General features: G+C 37.0%; 1 protein-coding gene across 2 annotated transcripts in view; it reads left to right on the top strand.

Annotated features, from left to right (window-relative positions):
• FBXW7 (F-box and WD repeat domain containing 7) overlaps positions 1–17540 on the top strand; it is a 175429-nt gene that overhangs the window by 62726 nt on the left and 95163 nt on the right. For both annotated transcript variants that reach the window (XM_030491263.1, XM_030491265.1), the window contains exon 2: positions 11500–12057. In XM_030491263.1, the coding sequence (XP_030347123.1) occupies positions 11569–12057 (489 nt within the window). In that variant the 5' untranslated portion in view covers positions 11500–11568. The remainder of the gene's footprint in view (positions 1–11499; positions 12058–17540) is intronic.

Raw genomic sequence — 17540 nt, forward strand, 5'->3', positions numbered from 1 at the left:
CTGAAGATGCTGAAAATACAGACAAAGTATTACCAGATTTTAGCAAGTCTGGTGAATACTGCCATTCTGTTTCTCTTTGTATTTCTTGCTTTTATTAAAGGAAAAAGTGCAGGTCAAAGGCTCCTTGTTGATGAAAAGGCATTTAACAAGTTCATTAACTAGCTCTGGAAGAAAGGATGTGACTTGGAGTTCATCTTTGAAAATGCAGTATATTCAGAATGGAAACAATATTGCCCAGCAGATGCTGCACAAAATATGATTGAATGTACACAACTGAGCATTTCATAAGATATGAATTAGGACTGTGGATAGATAGGCATTCTTCATAAAATACATATTACTTCTTGTTCTTTTAGGGCAACCTCACAGGGATAAGGCTGAGCTGTATTTGTCTCGCACCAAAATGGTACAATACACCAGTGCCAATATCTTGCATTGCTTGCATGAAGCATGTTTTCCAACCCAACCTGATCCCCAGCTATCTTTCTCTTAGTTCAGAAATTCAGCTTATAACTCTGAACTAAACATGAATAAGAAATTATCCTTGTCCAGAATATATTGTATCTTTTACTCCCAGCTGTTTTAACTGTATGTATAGAATGACTTAATTTTTTTTTCCCTAGCAATTAGGACTACATGACAGCTGAATATTACAGATAATCGTCCTTCAGGCTTTTTTTAAAGAATAGGCAATTGAAAACAGAAAATCAAACAAGAAGTTTTTGGTAGTAGCCTGGAGTAAGCATTGTCCACTATGGATCTTGAGGTAGAAAATGTTCTTGCTGATAGCTTGGCAGGACTTGGGTTTGTGCTTCTTCCCTTGCCTGTCATCATCTTGTGTGCTTGGAATAATATAGAAGAATTGGGAGTTAAAAATAAATACTTAAAAAAAGTAGTGTTCAGATTACTAGGTGGCTATTTAATCTCTGGTACGGTATTCTTTATTTTCACAATAACCTTTTCTAGAAGGTTAGACTGATGTGGAAGTCTGTGTCCCAACAGAATAAAGAGATTGCATTTTTCATGGCAAAGTCTGTGTTGCTGCTGCTTTACTTCATTAGTCTTTAGTCAGAGGCTTGAAAATACTGTTCTGTGCCTTGAAGCTTGGGAGTAAAAAGAGTGATTTTTTTTTTTGGTGATTAGAGGTAGTATAAGAGCTGCTTGGAAAGGGGGTATTTATTTTAAACTTTTAATCGTTTAAATACAAATGTTCTTAAATAGTAGTCACTGCTCTTGATTCTCACTTTCCTCAGCTTCAATCCTGCTGTTTTTTAACCACTAAAACGCTTTTTAGTGTAAAGGGTGTATGTGCTTACATCCCTGTGTGTGTCATTCTTTATTAGACATCTTTTTCAAACAGCTCTGAGGTAGGGGAGAGTTAAGTACTTTGCATTAATTTCCTCCACTTCCTCCCATTTAAATTTAACTAAAGTAAGTTTAAATTAAACTAAACTTAGTTGCTATTTGTCTTCAAGGTCTATTCTCCCTCTTCATTTAAAGATGACCTTTTTTTGGTCCATCTTTTCTGCTCTGTGTTCAGAGTTGACCTTTGTTTTTGGCCATCTCTGCTGTTCTGTGTGTATGCCTGTTTGTGCTGCACTTCTGCAGCACTTGAGTTGGAGATTCAGTCCAAGAAATCATGCTACCGTTTTGCCAGAAGCTGATACCAGCCATCTGGTAAAATTACAATTCAGTATCAGTAAACCCCATAATCTGGGGAATGTACCAAAAATTACTTCTATGATTAGTGGACAGGAAAGAAACTGAGACAGAGAAGTCAGTTGTGTACTCTATAAATCACTTTGAGGTTTTCAGACCAAACATCTTAATGGCAGCGTTCTTGCTGCCAAATGCTGTTTTGCTTTTTGCCTTCAGAATATTTGCATTAATAATGAGCAATTCTGCTTGGAAGTTATTTATACTCTTATGATACAGCTTTGCAAAGCAGCACTAGGCTAGGTAACACCAAATGAGTTCGGAAAGCAGTTTAGCGTATTGTACTGCTAAGGAATGTAGGTTTTCCCACTGAAAACGCACCCCAGTCCCAGTACCACATTCAGCAGTGTTGTGGATGCTGAAGAAAAAATTATATTAAAGCCATTTTGGCCATACTGTGCTAGCCTGTGTGTTAAACCTGGCTGTGAAATAAATCTGCACCGGAACTGGGCAGGTTTTAGTTAGCAGTTCAGTAATACGTTTTGCCTGTATGTTACTGTGGGAGTAGAGAGGAGGTGACAACAGCAGCTCTAGTTTGTGTGCGTTCCCAGAGAGAGGTGGTCAGCTATCCAAGCCTGGGTAGCTGTGCATGTGCTGCATGTTCTTCAGTTGTTGAACGTGTGTGTTAAACCAAGATGGAATATATTTCTATTTTAAGACTTAAAGTGGTGATGAATTTACTATCTTCCTAGTAAGCTATTACAGTGAGTAATTATCCTCATAGTTAATTCCATTTGAAGTTTTCTCATTTCAGCATTCAGTGATTGGGTCTTGCTTTTTGTCTAGGAGAAAATCTGGGTTTGCCTAGATAGTTGGAAAGAAAGTTGTTTCTGCGTAGTAATCACATTGTCTTTTTATTAAGATAAGTGTTAATGATTTTTTGGGGCGTCAAGGTTGAGATATCCAGCTCCTTCTGTTGGTACCTGTAGCTCTATAGCTTAACGTGTGTGTTAACTCAGTAGAGTTTTCTGTGACACAGTAATACTCCAGCACAGCTTAACTGAAGTTTACTACTACTGCAAGACTAGCAGTGTCATCCTCACAGGTCCTCACACTCCTTTGTTATAGATGAAAGGCCTTGAACTGCATAAACCCGTCCTAAGCAGTTGTTGCTCCGGGCAGCTGAGGAGGTCCGCATACGCAAGTGCTCTTGATGATGCTGTAAAACTGACCATGAGGACTTCTGTTATAGGGAATATGGGTGGTCTGATTTGGGGACAGAAAGTATGTGTAGAAAATGAAACACAATGCTTAGTGCTGTAGAGATTCCAGGCCTGCTTGGAAAGCTATCTCAAGTACCACAGACCCACAAGCCTCAATTACTTACTTTTTGGGAAGATGCATGAATCCAGCCCCCTAATTAACCAAATCTGTTAGGTTTTAAGAACTGTGTAGTCTCCTGTTGCACTGTAAGAGGATTCGTGATTATTGAAGGGATTCTGTACTACATGTGTGTGTCATGAAGTAAGTGTTAGGATGAATCTGTACATTTCTAGTCTTTGCTAAGTAGGCATGCAGTAGTGTCTGTAATTTTGAAGGGAGTGTAATAAACTGCCTGCCTAGTTTTCTGATCTGAGAATTTTTCAGCCCACGTGCTTCTCAACGTAACTAAAGATACTCTGTTTGTGTTGCTACAAGTATGATCTAATGTTTGCTTTTGGCAAGAAGCTCTTCCTTGTTAGTATGCACAGAAGGCATAGTTTACATGAGACTGAAACACTAACAGATAGAAACTTGCAAGTTCTAAATTGAGCAAACAAGTGTGCTTGTGCTATATCGCTAGCAGTAGTAGTACAGGCTTCTAATTAAGTGGGGAGGAACACCCAAAACCCAAACAAAATCACCCCCCCCCCACCAAACAGATAATCATTAATTATGCAGGTAAGTTCTTATTTAGAGAGAGAAAAAAATTATTACAGGAACCCAAGTAATGATACAGTTGTCAAAGCAGAAAGGATAAGACAAAGTAACTGAAAATTGTGTGCAGATGACTTGCCTGTTTTGTTTTCAATAGTTGCTGGAAAACTTGGCACCCTTTAAATAACCGAAAGCTTTTTTTTTTTCGACTTTCCCTTTTCTGCAAAAAGCGGAGAGAAGCCTTTCATTAGTCACACATGATAGTTAACCTGTCACATTTTACAGCTTAATCCTTTTTCTCTAAAGAGTTGTTAGTGAAAACACAAACCAGCCATCTTCTATATAAGTCATTATTAATAAAGCTACTAAAAATAACACAATTATTTATATGAACACACTAAGATCAGTCATAATACTGATCTCCTCCTACTGTGGACTGTTGCCTCCCATGATATCTTCCAAGGAATTTAAATGAATTTGTTGTAAATTATATCCATTCACTCTTGATGAAAACATAATAATGCAGAATTAAAAATAAGGAGTAACTTTTGTTCTTTTACTGTTGGTCTTGGGTTTCAGGGGGCTAAGAGGTATGAACAGGATTCCTGATAAGCAGATAGGAGCTCCCCATTTCTTCAGTAACACTGTATTGGTGTTAACTTGTCACTTGGGATATGGTTTTGAGGAAGGGGACTTTTAATTTAATTTTTTAATACAGTTTTCTTATTAGTGGAAGATTGAGATTTTCAACAATTTCTTAATGGGTCACTTTCACATTTCCCTCTTACCTCCACCCCGTCGTTAACATGGTATCTCACAATAATTATCATTTTCTTAAGTATTAGATTTTAAGGTAAAAACATAACTGGTGTGACACGCTATTCACTAATTATTTGCAATGATATTTCTCTCCTTTTTGAATCAAGGAAAACACAGGCTTTTTTAACACTTCAAATACAAGGATTAAAGTCATGAATTACTTACGGAGAGATATTTCCAGAAAAAAATCGGTGGTTTTCTCTCTTCTTGTGCGTTGATTGCTTTAATTTTGTCATCAGGTCTCTAGTAATACATTTTATAGCATGATTCTATGTGCTAGAGTGATAAAAACTTACACAACTTTAACTCAGATTGGTCCCCCTGGCAAGAATTCTTTCTGGGTTATCTCTTCTGTGTAAAATTTTAGCCAAGCAGTCCTGTTTTTATGGAGAACACGCAAGGAGGAAGAAAAGGGCTTTTGGTTTAAAGCATTAAGACTCGACATTCCATGCTTTTGTAAGGTGAGTCTGTGGAATCCATTTTACCTGTAATGCATTCAGATTTGGTGTTTGTGTGTCCATGAACCCTGCAGGTGGTTGTGTTGCCTACAGGAATGGGATGAACCTCTGTGTGCCCTGCCTGTACACAGCAAAGGAAACATGTTGCACCTTTTTGCAGCTTTTCCCACTCTCTACCCACAGTCACTATCTGTGAAGGCTAAATGAGTCTGTATTGAAGAGACTGGACCAGGTCATGTTGAGCTTCTTATCAACCCACACCCCCAAGTCCTTCTTCTCAGGGCTGCTCTCAGTCCGTTCTCCACCCAGCCCGTAGTTGTGCTTGGGATTGCCTTGATGTGATCATATTTACATAATCTAAAGATTGTTGTTCACTTATGTTGACGTATGTTGACTGCTTGTAGCTCAAGCTTTCTTCTAAACTTTTGCTCACGAAAAGTCTATTAATCTCTCTTCTACCTCTGATATTTCTTTATCAGGTCACTTATCTCAAAAACTGCTAAATATATGTAAATTCTTGTAGCAATTACTCATTTCCTGAACTACTTTTTGTATTCTCATTCTCTAGTGTGCTATTTCGTATTTTATCCTGTATTAAATATTTTACCCATGTCTACCAAAAGAGGTAGGATTATGTGATGGGTCCTCCATACTCTTTTGTGTTTCCAGCCCAGAGTTAAAACAAAGTTTTCTTTATAATGGCTTCTGCGTGTTTGTCCCCATAATTGATAGCCAGCGACATTGCTCTGCCATGTGCTCACTTACCCAGGTATCGTCAGCTGTTATCCCTTATCTGAATCCCTTTGCTATCTGCAGAGAATGGATCAGAATGGCACAAAGTGTCTGGGACTGTAAATTAGCACTGTGGACTAAAGGAGATTGGGAAACTGAGGCATGGGATTAGAGAGGGAGGTGTGTTAAGAGGCAGTCCTGGGAAAAAAATGTAAGTTTGATGAAATAGGGAAAGAAGGAATAAATTCTGTTGAAGTAGGATGTGGGGGTAATAGAAGTAGGTGAACAGAAGGAAGAGACACGTTATAGTAGACTCTATGTGGTGGGAAAACTGGAATTGTCTATTTTCAGAAACATTTAGGAGAGGAGGTCAGGGCGTAAGGGCTTGATACAAAGCCTCAGAAAGTAGATACAACGTTGGAACCAGATTATGATGGGGATGGGGGTACTTAAAACTGGCAACACAAGAAGATTAGAGGCAGCTGGGCTTCATTAAATTTGCACAGGAAACTTTAATTGTGGTATTCCTTCTTTTTTCTTAATGAGTACTAAATCTAGGGTTTTGTGTGCTGTCAGGTTGATGTTTGACATAAGTAAGTAATTGGAGGGGCACTTTCATTTAGTGTTGGTTACTTCAGCCGTTTTGGACTGAATAAACAGTATGAATCGATTGTTAAAGTGTATCTAGGAAGAGCGGAAAAGGGAGCAGGACAATTTCTAATCCAACAGAAAAGTTGTGATGGCAGTGTGATGGCAAAGCAGAGAATCTTTTTAGTTGCTAATTTGTTCTGGAGCTTGGAGCTGCGAATAATGGAGCTGACAGAGAGATTTGAGGTGTGTATATGTTTGGAAGTAGTAGTGTTCTTAGGAAAAGCATGTGTGCCGTAGAATGAGATGTATTGTTAATGATGTACTTTGTTTTGATGAAAAATTACTTAAAAGTTTTTAAAGCTGTATGTTAATCTTGCTCTAATCAACGTGTTTTGCTGGTGAAATATGGAAAGTATTTTTATTTTCCTCTTATACAATGTATTCAACTCAGAATTTTGTGACTTGAGCCCATTACTATGATCAAGATTCCCATCCTGTGCAACACAGCAGAATTCTTCTCCTGTAACTTTTGTTTAAAGCTCATAACTTCAGTTCAACTTGGTTTTACCTGAAGTGTCTTGTTTTCATTAAGTCCTTGCATGAGGACTTGTCCCCTACCATAATCTTTAAAAGAAGGTGGTGGATTCCTCATTTGTCTTTGTATAGTTTGAGTTTCCAGTTATTGCATGTTCATTGTTCTGGTTTGTTACTTTGCTGTTGTTTAAAATCTTTCCCATATACAAACTGTTTAGCCACTAATCAGATCAATATACAGCGTATAGGTTGCTTGCTTGTAGTGTTTTGCACTGTTAGCTATCATGGCCATACACTTACACACTTTTGGTTTTCTTTGAACACGGTCCACAATCTTATCAGTATTAATTATGTTGTTTATTTCTACCTGCTTGATGCTGGATTTAATTATCTTTATATGCATATTTTTCGAATAGGCTTAGCAGTCTTCAGTGGCTGGCAGTGCAGGTGCATGCCCATCATTAGGTGCATTGGCACTGTGTGTGTTGGTCTGGATTTGGATCTGTGTAACTGCTGATTGTCCACACCTGCTCCCCAATGGAATGAGTTAAAGCACAGCTGTCCCAAGCACCTTCTGGGTGAAACTAAACTCGATAACGTGCTTCAGCTGTGAGAGTCAGTTTAGGTCCCAGGGGTCAGAGCTGGAAATAACAGCCCTTTCCTCTTCCTAGAGTCCTATCGTGTGGGTGCTGAGTCTAAGCTTCGCATGTCTGCTCCTACTGCACTGCTTTCTAAAGAAGACCTAGCTTTAAGTTGCCAACATGCCAGTATCAATCTTGGGCCTAATGTGCTTCTAAGGATTTTATTTTTGCTTCAGAAGGTAGGTTGGGATGTTGAAATGAAATCATAGGAGATCCTTAGCTTGGGTGGGACGTTTCTTTTTTGTTTCTTATTTATTTCAGTTCAGTATTACTCAGTTTAATGTATCTCGGCTTTTTACCGGATTATTTATGTAGACTTAGGTTAGTTTTCAAGTCAGTCTAACTTTCTGATTTCAAAGTGAATTCTTTAAAAGCTTTTCAAGTTCTGGTATCCTTTGTTAAAACAACAAAAGCCCCCACCCTTTACCCTCATCCCCACCTCATTTCCCTTTTCTTTACAGTTTCAAGTGATAAAAAAGGAATTATACAAACCAGCAGTTTCCCAATTTTTACTTAGTTGTATGTTTTCATAGGTTAAAAATGTTTAACAACTTTTGTATCTACTAGAGGGACAGAGATATTTCAGTAATAAAGCAAGAAGTGAAGTGGTCATCCTCCTCTCTCAGTACAGAATGTAACCTGTTGTAGATAAACCTGAGGCATTTTATCTATAGTTTCCCAGTGTTGGTTGGCGTTTCTTATAAGTGGTTTTGAGCAACTGTTTTTCTAATATTTTTATAAAATGTCTTGTGTGCAAATTTAATGGATAAAGAATTCTGCTTAAGCAGCATTTAATCTTCAATATGTACGGAGGATGCATTCATCAACTCTGATTTTACATTTGGATCAGTCCAGGGACTTCCATTTTCCTTGGGGATTCCATGTATTTTGCTTTTCCATATGACCTGCTGCAAGTGTTAAGAAACTTACCTGGGAGCTGTTGCCCAAGTTTAATGAGTTTCACTTGTTTATGTAAAGCCTTGCCACTGCGCTGCAAGGTTTTGGTGTCCATCTGAAAAAAAAAAAAATCTCTTTGCAGTCTAAGGTGAGTAGGAAAGCAACAGCTTTACTCTATGTTTCTGCTGGGGTTTAGCTGTTTTGGCTCATTTTGGGCTCAGAGGGTATAAATGAAGGAGGCAGTGTACTAGCTGAAAACACAGTGTTTTAGTTCTCGGGTAGCTGATTTGTAAATAACTTCCTCCTGCAAAATAATAATCCTGTCTTATTCCTTATCTACCTTATATATGAAAATGATTACATCTTGTGAATTAGCTTAAAGTAGTTAATTCTGAAAGCACTTAGATGACAGAAGGCAGCTTTAATGTTTCAGATCTCTCAGATAATGTACATCCATCTGTTCTTTAGTGAATGCATCACCTCTTTGCATATTGATGATTTCTGATGTAATTCAATTTTGATAATGTATTTTACATGCTTCTGGAAAAGTCAAGTTGAGCTTATTTCTACAAATACAGAGTAAAACTCAAATCATTTATGACTGAAGCTAATTTTGTGAATTGATGGTCACTACAAAAATGTAGGAATAATTAAAAAGATGTAATAGTACTAGCATGTGTTCATTTTCTTAACTGGTTGGAATTTCATTTGGGTACATTAACAGTAACAATAGTGTTATTTTTGTCACTTAAACATTTAGCAGAATGATGCATTTTATTACTTCTGTATTTCAGTGCTGACCTGTCATGTCAGTTGCTTACAGATACAAATTGAAATTATATATTAAATTAATGCAACAAATGCAGCATTTGAAGTTTTAACAAGTAAATTTTATTATCCTAAACTGATAACTGATGCATATATTTAAACAATGCTGTTGATAGTGAAAAAAAATAAATTAAAACTTTTAAGCTTATTCATGTATATTTACAGAATCATTCATGGTGGAAGCTAAATTCCCTGGATTGTGAAGATGTAAACCTTTTGTTTTGTCTTTTTTTATTGTTAGTATTACTGATTTTTTTTACATGATTTAATGCTTTAAAAAAATCCAAATCTCTTATTTTTAGTGAGAGAGCAAGATGTAGTGTTGTCATGCTCATAGTGCCCAAACTATGTAGCAAGCCTGATAAATAGGTCGCACTAGTGTCAGATTATATATGCAACCAAATTTGATGTTTGATGAAATGGCGTTTTTAAACATCAATATGCTAAGGTTTCCAGGCTTTGGGAAAAAATGTTAAGTGAAAACATTTCTCTTCGATGCCACGAAGAGTTCACTCTTTTTCAAGTGCAACTTACTATATATAGAAAATCAAACACATTTGCTTTTGATGCCCTTTGCTCTCAAGATTGGAGTCATTAGCTTCTGGTTTGGGTCATGTGCACCCCAGTGTCCCAATGTGTTTTTCCCACTCATGAAAAGCAGGAGTCAGCACAGCCTCTGCTGGCTTCCATCATGTCCTTGCCTTGATGTGTGGAGCTTAATTGTCTTTTTAGTATTAGCTTCCTCTTCATTGATTGGAGCTAATTGCTGGTGGACACATTCTTTGGAACACAGATTTTAGCTTTTGAGCTTGTAAGGTTTTATTTGGGGGCAATTGTCATCTGGGTGTACATATGTGAAAACTTGAAAACCATGTCTTTGGGATTTAAGTAAGGTTTCCTTGAGGATGAGGGGGCAAGTGTGTAGAATCCCATCTACAAATCCTTCTCAATGCAGGACTTGAATAACATCTGTAAATGTGTTTCTGTGGCTTTCAAGGTACCGTACAATGAAAATTACCTTAGGGTTATGGTTTCTGGTACTTTCTTCCCACTTCACCTATAAGTTGAATGTTTTCACAAATGTCATGGAGCAATGCTGGAGTTTTTCTGTTCCACACCGCCATCATTCAAGGCTCTTTTTTTTTTTTTTTTTTTTTTTTGGTGAGATTTTATTTTTTCTTTCTTTTAAACAGTAAGAGATAAAGGACTTTATAAATAAAGAAGGGGGAGTGGGGAAGGAAGGCAGGGGAGAGGTTAGGAGAATATCCTCCTGTACTGAAATACTCATGGAAATGTGTATTTTTTACTGTTCCTGCTCCAAACAGACTCAGCAGTCATGCTCTTTTCCAGTGTTGTATTGTTGTGCTTTCTGAATCCCTCTCTCACAGCATAACCTGCTGAGTGTGTGGTGTGGTCTATGGACACCTGAGGAGAGTGGTTCTATATGTTAAAAAGCCTAGTTGTTTTCTCTTTGCACGCATTTTCACATGAAGGTGAATCTGACTACATGTTGTTCATGTCTGACTTTATCTACTCAACATATAACTTGAATCTAGGGGCACTGGAGTCGGGGTGTGCCAGCCTCAAAGGTCATATAGCTGGAAACCTAATACCAAATTTAAGATCTAGTTAGAATGTGTTACATCCCGCTGTTCTTGTGTATTGTTTGCATGCACATGTGTAGCCGAATATGTGGGTAATTTGGAAATTATGTTAATTTTTATTTTCTATTAATATGCACCTAAATTTGGCGAGTTTTTTAACTTCTCTGAGTCTCATTTAACAATTCTTGTTACTTCTTTGAGAACTTCATTGCTAACAGTGATTTTTGCCAGACGAGGTATGAGCTATTTCTGAGCTGCACAGGCTACCTAGTGGTGTCTGCTTTTGACCACTGGGCATCTCTCTGGCCAGTTTAAGACTTGGGAGTGTGATCAGGCTGTATGCTTTAATGGTTGTTTCAGTGAACCTGAAAATATGCGTGCTCGTAAGGCATAAGACCAAAAGCAGTTCATCATTTCTGAGATACATGTATTGTCTGTAGTCAAATAAGAGGGAAAACATAATGCCATTTCAAAATTATCTTTGTCCAATTATTAGCAAGTACCGTACTTGGTCTTTTGCTACCATGAATGTTAATAGTTCCTGTGGATTGTCTAGGAGGGCAAGCAGTTCTTCTGAATTTTGCAGAATGTGGTGCTTACAGAGATCATGATCAGCCTGTTGGATAGAAAAAATAACTCTCTTGCTAGAAGATTGTCTGCAGGTTGGATTTCTCTAGTTGTGTGTCAAGTACAAATTATTCCTTGTTTCTTGGAATTTGAAGTTGTCAGGAGTAATACAGTGGAATAAGTTTTCAATGCTTTATCTAATTAAAAAAATACAGCTTTTGTAATTTTCCACTTCTTCTTTTTTTGTCTCCTTAGAATGTGAAAGCATTTGCATCTTCAGATAGCCTAGCCAAGGTCCAAGAAGTAGCAAGCTGGCTTTTGGAAATGAATCAGGAACTGCTCTCTGTGGGCAGCAAGAGACGACGAACTGGTGGATCTCTTCGAGGTAATGCTTCCTCAAGCCAAGTAGATGAGGAGCAGATGAATCGAGTTGTAGAAGAGGAGGAGCAGCAGCAAAGACGACAACAAGAAGAGCAGCACATTGGGAGGAATGGGGAGATAGGAGGAGAAGAACCTGGATTTGATGGCAGGCACGAGTCTCAGCAGGAACAGTTAGAAGAAAATAACAATAGACTTATTACAGTGGATGAAGAATCCACTTGTAACCAAGAGGAAGATGATGATGAACATACTGGTGATCAAGAGGAGGAGGTGGAAGAGGAGGAGGAAATGGACCAGGAGAGTGATGATTTTGATCAGTCTGACGACAGCAGTAGAGAAGATGAACATACTAACAGTAACAGTGTCACAAATTCCAATAGCCTCATGGACTTGCCCATTCACCAGTCATCGCCATTCTACGTAAAGACAAAGGTGAGAAACTGCTTTTTTTTTCTTTTTGTGTTCTTAATCCTTGTTAATCCAGGATTTTGGTTAGTAATTTGCATATTTAAAGTTAAAGTTTTATGATGAAGCAAAGATTTTACTACTTAGACCTCATTATGAAGAATTTATGTAGTCCACAAAAATTATGCTGGTTTAACTGTTAATAAAAAAATTATTTGCGTGTATTTGACATGAGCAAGTACTCCTATGTATTTTAAGGAATCGAGCTCTGATGAGTATGTTCTAAAGATCTAGGTGCTTCTTTATAAATATTTTTTCATGCCAATTCATACACTTAAGGCCCTTTCAGCATTATTTATGATATTTTCCTTCTCACAGCAGGCAAGAAGGAAGGTAAGTAACTGTGCATATGTGGTGGTCTTCGAGAATATCTACTTCATTTAGATGTGGTAATCATAAATTCATTGACAAAATACAGATTAAAAAAAAGTAATAAATGGTTATGGAGTATTTGCTCCAGTGTGCATTAGTAGTTCACCATATGTTCAGAATTTTTCAAAAAGGAGGAATTGTGTTAACTCTTAGCAGCAGCAAAAAATGAAAGAATGAAAATGGTGATGCTCAGTAACAAAAAAGAAGGGCAGGAAAGTGCTCTTGTAGAAGAATGTTATTCCTAAGCCTATGTACCAGTTTCTTTTTCTTAATCATTAATTGGTAGTAGAACACCTAGCCTTTTCTCACCTTTCAGGAAACAAAATGGAAAACCCCCCTCAAATTCTTACAGTGCACTTGGAAAAAAAACCCCAACCAAAACACCTGATGAAAAACAAACCCAGAAACATCTGTTAACATAAGTTAACAGGGTTCCCTATGTGTTCGAGTGTGAACATAAATGTACGGAGATGGAGAATCAGTCTTGAAGATGCACTAGAACAGGTAAATAGGATGAATGCTTGTTTCTGGAAGCTGCAGAAATATGGTTTTGGTAATAGCGATTAATATGTAATTCACTTGAATGTTTAAAATAACTAACATCTTTGATGTTTGAAAAGTCAAGTTTATCACTTAAGTTTTTAGTAAATTATGTAATTTTCCACTGGTAATTCTACTGTTCAAGGTATGAAATACACGCTTTCTAATTTGGAGTGAAATACTGTCGTATTTCATGTCATTCACTTGGCTTTTTACAACTCAAATTCTCAGTTTTATTCCAGTGCGTTGGTTTTCCCAGTTTTAGTATGGCTTACTGAGTATTCTATAACAACTTGCCTCCAGTATGGACTTGATATTTAATGTAGGAAATTCCTTACACTCAAAAATGTATTTTTTAAGTCTCTGAATTGGAAACTTTGAATTGCTTTGCAAATAACCATATTCAAATTATATACAGACAGAGCAGAACATAGTTTTCAGTGGTGGTCAGTTCTGAAGCTTTTTTCATCATCTCCAATAATGAATGCAGGTTTTTTTCTTTCACTTTTTAAGTAGTATTTGACATAAACTGAAACAAGCTGGGTTAGCCTGACGGAAGTAGTCTGAAAGATTTTTTTTGTATAGATGCACAATTTCTGCGTGGTCTGATAGTTCCTTTGTGTATTGTTTCAGTGCAGCGCTAGCCATTTTTGTCTGTTCTTTGTCTCCAGTCTGTGCTCATGCAAGAGCTGTTGGGGAGCTAGGTAGTGAACCATATTTGGGAGTTATTCTTGATCCATGGTGCAGCTGTTTTAGGTAGTTTTAATTGTGTACCTGAAGTATCAGCTTGAAATGAGAAGGTTGATGATTCAGGAGAGCCTTTGTTGCATTCACCAGCAACACCCAGGAATCTTGAAGGGTCCTGCTCTGTATTGACTTCTGCACAAACTAAAGCATATTTTTACAGAAATTTCACAATTTGTAGACAGGAAACAGTCCAGCAAGGTGAATCTAACTCTAGCCTGGGTTAATAGGTTGTTAATTATCATCTGTGTTTAAATTTCTGCGCCTTTACTTTCTTTCTTTTACCTGTTGGGTTTTTTGGGTTTTTTTGGTTTGTTTTTTGTTTTTTTGACCATTGCAATTTATTATTTTCATGTTGTACTGAAGAGCTGTTTAACAAGCAGGGCTTCTTTCCCTGCATATATAATCAAGTTCATTCCTGAAAGGTCTTTTAAATGTAAGTAAGGACACTGTGTCTATTGGGCATAGTTTTCGTTTTTGTTTTTTTTTTTTTTTTTTTTTTTTTTTTAAATTCCCGTTATGATGTTTCCCTGAACGTTCTGATTTTTGAACATCCATCTTGAATCATAGAATTGAGATGAGAACTCCAGTAGCAACTGTACCAAGGGCAAATAAAGTTTGTTCATGCTATATATTTACCTGTTCATGTAAAAAACTATGCCACTAACGGTTTTGACTGCAGCATTGCATTGGGATTTCATGTTCGAATGACTTGTCTTACATGATGCAAGCCTTTTTCTGAGAGCCTTCCATTCTTTAAGTATAGCCTGTGTCCTCTGTACCTAGAGATAAGAACTGACGGTTGTATTAAAGGGACTAGAGTTTTCTCACATCCAGTGTACCTCATCAGAGCCTTTATTGTTTGTAAATTTTTGTTCCAGTTGATCATGTCCTAACAAAATTTGTCATGCCTGTAACATAAAAATATTATATAGCACAAGAGGGCAAAGTAAATAATATGTGCAGGACTAACAGAAACATACTCTTGATGCTGATTCTTCACTGATTGCATTGTATTTGTGGCATCCATTTTCAGTGCTCTGTGATGACTTTGTATTACTAGAACCCCTTAGGAATGGTCATATAACAATTAACCACAACTTAAGCAAACAGATAAATTTACAGTGAATCATATATTTCACAGCAACTGCCCTTAAATGCTCTTATCCCTCAGTGCATTTGGGATTCTGTAGCACTGCAAGGATGAGAATGTGTTACTGGTAGTCACCATCACTGGGAAGTAGCTCATGTAAATTAACATTCTTGCTTATTTTTGCTTTAAATTATTTGTCTACTTGTGTTCATACTTTTGAAAGTGTAGTATTAACAAATATATCATGCCAGCAATATTTTATCTGTATCAAAACTGTGCTTATGACATAGGTGATAACCAGCATGTTTTTGTGGAAATATTGGCATCACACTGTTAATCCTATGTCAACTATTGCATTATTTTTTCTTGGACTGACACCTTGGTTTCAGGCTGTGTTTATCCAGGTTTTAATCTGTTTCCTTTGTATTTTTTTTTTCTGTATATCACTAGATTTGTTTCAGATTTCTGAAATACTTTTATTATTCTAACTCTTAAAAATAATTTGATCATAATGTTTACAATCTTTAACTCATTCAATTTTTTGTGTGTCTCTGTTTCCTTAACTGTTTCTACAACACCCAGCTACATAGTTTTTAAATATTAATGCCCATCGTCTTTTGTATACTTAAATCTTTTGTTATTAATTGAGACTTTCAGTTGTGGGGAGATATGCAAATGGCAGGCTTCCTTCATCTTAAAGTATGCCTCTCACTGTAGGCAGATGCCATATTGGAATTTTCATGTAATTTCTTATTTTTGTGCCATTTGATGTGGGATTCCAGGAGCTATTTCATATTTCTCCACAAACTCTGGAGCACATCTATTGGAGATGCTCAGTCCTTGTGGACAACAGGCACTGCTCAACAAGAGTCTTTGCAAAAAAACCCCCTCTTACTTAAATGTTTATTTCCCTTTGTTTTTAAACATTAATTTCCCTTCTATTTACTCTGTCATGAAGCTTAGCAAATGAGGGCATATGAATCCAAATGTTATTTCTGTATCTATCTATTTGGATTGTGATAGTGACCCATCATTAAGGGGTCAGATGTTCTTCATGAAGAACCCTGCACTAACTTTCCAGTTAGCGTTGTCTTCAAATGGAGGTTTGCTTGTTGCAGGATTGCGGGCTGGAATGGTGATTGATTTGTTGGTTAACCAGAGCTTCCTGAGAACCAGAAAACAGATTATCTAAAATAAAGATGAAAAATCCATGTATAGTCAGATCTACAACCACAAAAACCATTTTTATACCCCTTCAGCAGTTGTCATATTTGAGCATTTGTTTCATTACTAAAGATAATGATTTTTAATAGATGCCCTCCATATATAACATATATTTCATATAACAATGGTAAAGGCTGAGAAGCAGCTTAATTTTCTTGTAAAAGTGGTGTACTTTGATGCAGCATCCTCCGATTCTGGTACCATGCTGTCTGTTTGACTGTAAGTCACTGGGCGTGTGAGTGTAAGTAATGGTGCTGTTCCAAGAGTGCCTTCTCTTGGTTGTTCAATGACCCTGGAGAGTGAAGAGGGGAGAGACAGAACAAATAAGCTGGGTTGACTTGGTGGAGCTAGGTCAGGATGTATCACAGGAAGACCTGCCCCTTGGAGCTTAGCAGTACCCATCTCTCCAGTTCTGAAACAAATCCAAAGCCATGCTGACACCTGTAGCTTTTAGCTCTCAAATAGTGCAGACTGGGACAGAATTTCTTGCTCCAAGGTGCCTGGTCCAAGCTAGTACGTAGAGCCACAAATATATGAAGGTTTTGGGGTTTTTTTCAGTGATTTTTGTGTTTGTATAGAAGGATAGCATTGATTTTTGAAACTAAAGAAAAAATTGCACTGGGCACTTTGTGCATAGGGGAAGTGAGAAGGGACTCCTGTATGAAGGTCTGTAGTTATTGCTAGGATGTTTATAGATGAAAGGCTTTTCAGAGATAGGGGGAATAGAGGATGATTAGAGGAATGCTGATGCTTGGAAGATTTTTGTTTTGTGTACAGGCAGTACACGCGATTGAGTGCAGGTTAGAACACTGTACGTAGATGGAGCTGTGGTTTTCGAACAGTGCATGTTAATATTTTTCTCTTTTCTAAGCAGCAGAGGGAGCTGCTATTGCTTTTCTGCGGCCCTATGGAGACCTGTGCAGTGTTCCTTTGCAAAGGTTTTTCCTGCTTTTGCAGCTAAAAAATTGAAGCATTTTTTTTTTTTTAAGTCCAGGGAATAAATAGAACTGGAACAGAAGGATTCAGTATTTTATATTTGTGAAGAAATCTGTTTCCAGTATATGAAATGATGTAGGAATATTTAATTTAAAAATAAATATTAAATATTTTCAGATGGCTTGTGTGATAAGAATGCAGTGTATAGTTCTCTGCATGCATAGGAGAAAGAGATAAACTTTATCCTACAAAAAGAGATTATTTTTTTCATCTTTATTTTCTGCAGGAATCACGCATAGGTTATGTAGATTCTTCATGCCTTTCATCTCCTGAGTTTGCTAATAGTTAAAGTTTTAAGGAGTTTATAAACTAAGTAATAGTATGGCTAAAGCCATGTCAAAAAGGATACATATTAAGAATCAGTCTGATTGTAAAAACCAACAAAAAACCAACAAAAACACACACACACGAAGAAAAACCCTAATAACACCTCCTCTTCCCAAAACAACAAAACCAAAAAACCGCTGGCAATATATTTTTT

This window comes from Strigops habroptila, chromosome 7, assembly GCF_004027225.2.
Source record: "Strigops habroptila isolate Jane chromosome 7, bStrHab1.2.pri, whole genome shotgun sequence".
Classification (NCBI taxonomy): Eukaryota; Metazoa; Chordata; class Aves; order Psittaciformes; family Psittacidae; genus Strigops; species Strigops habroptila.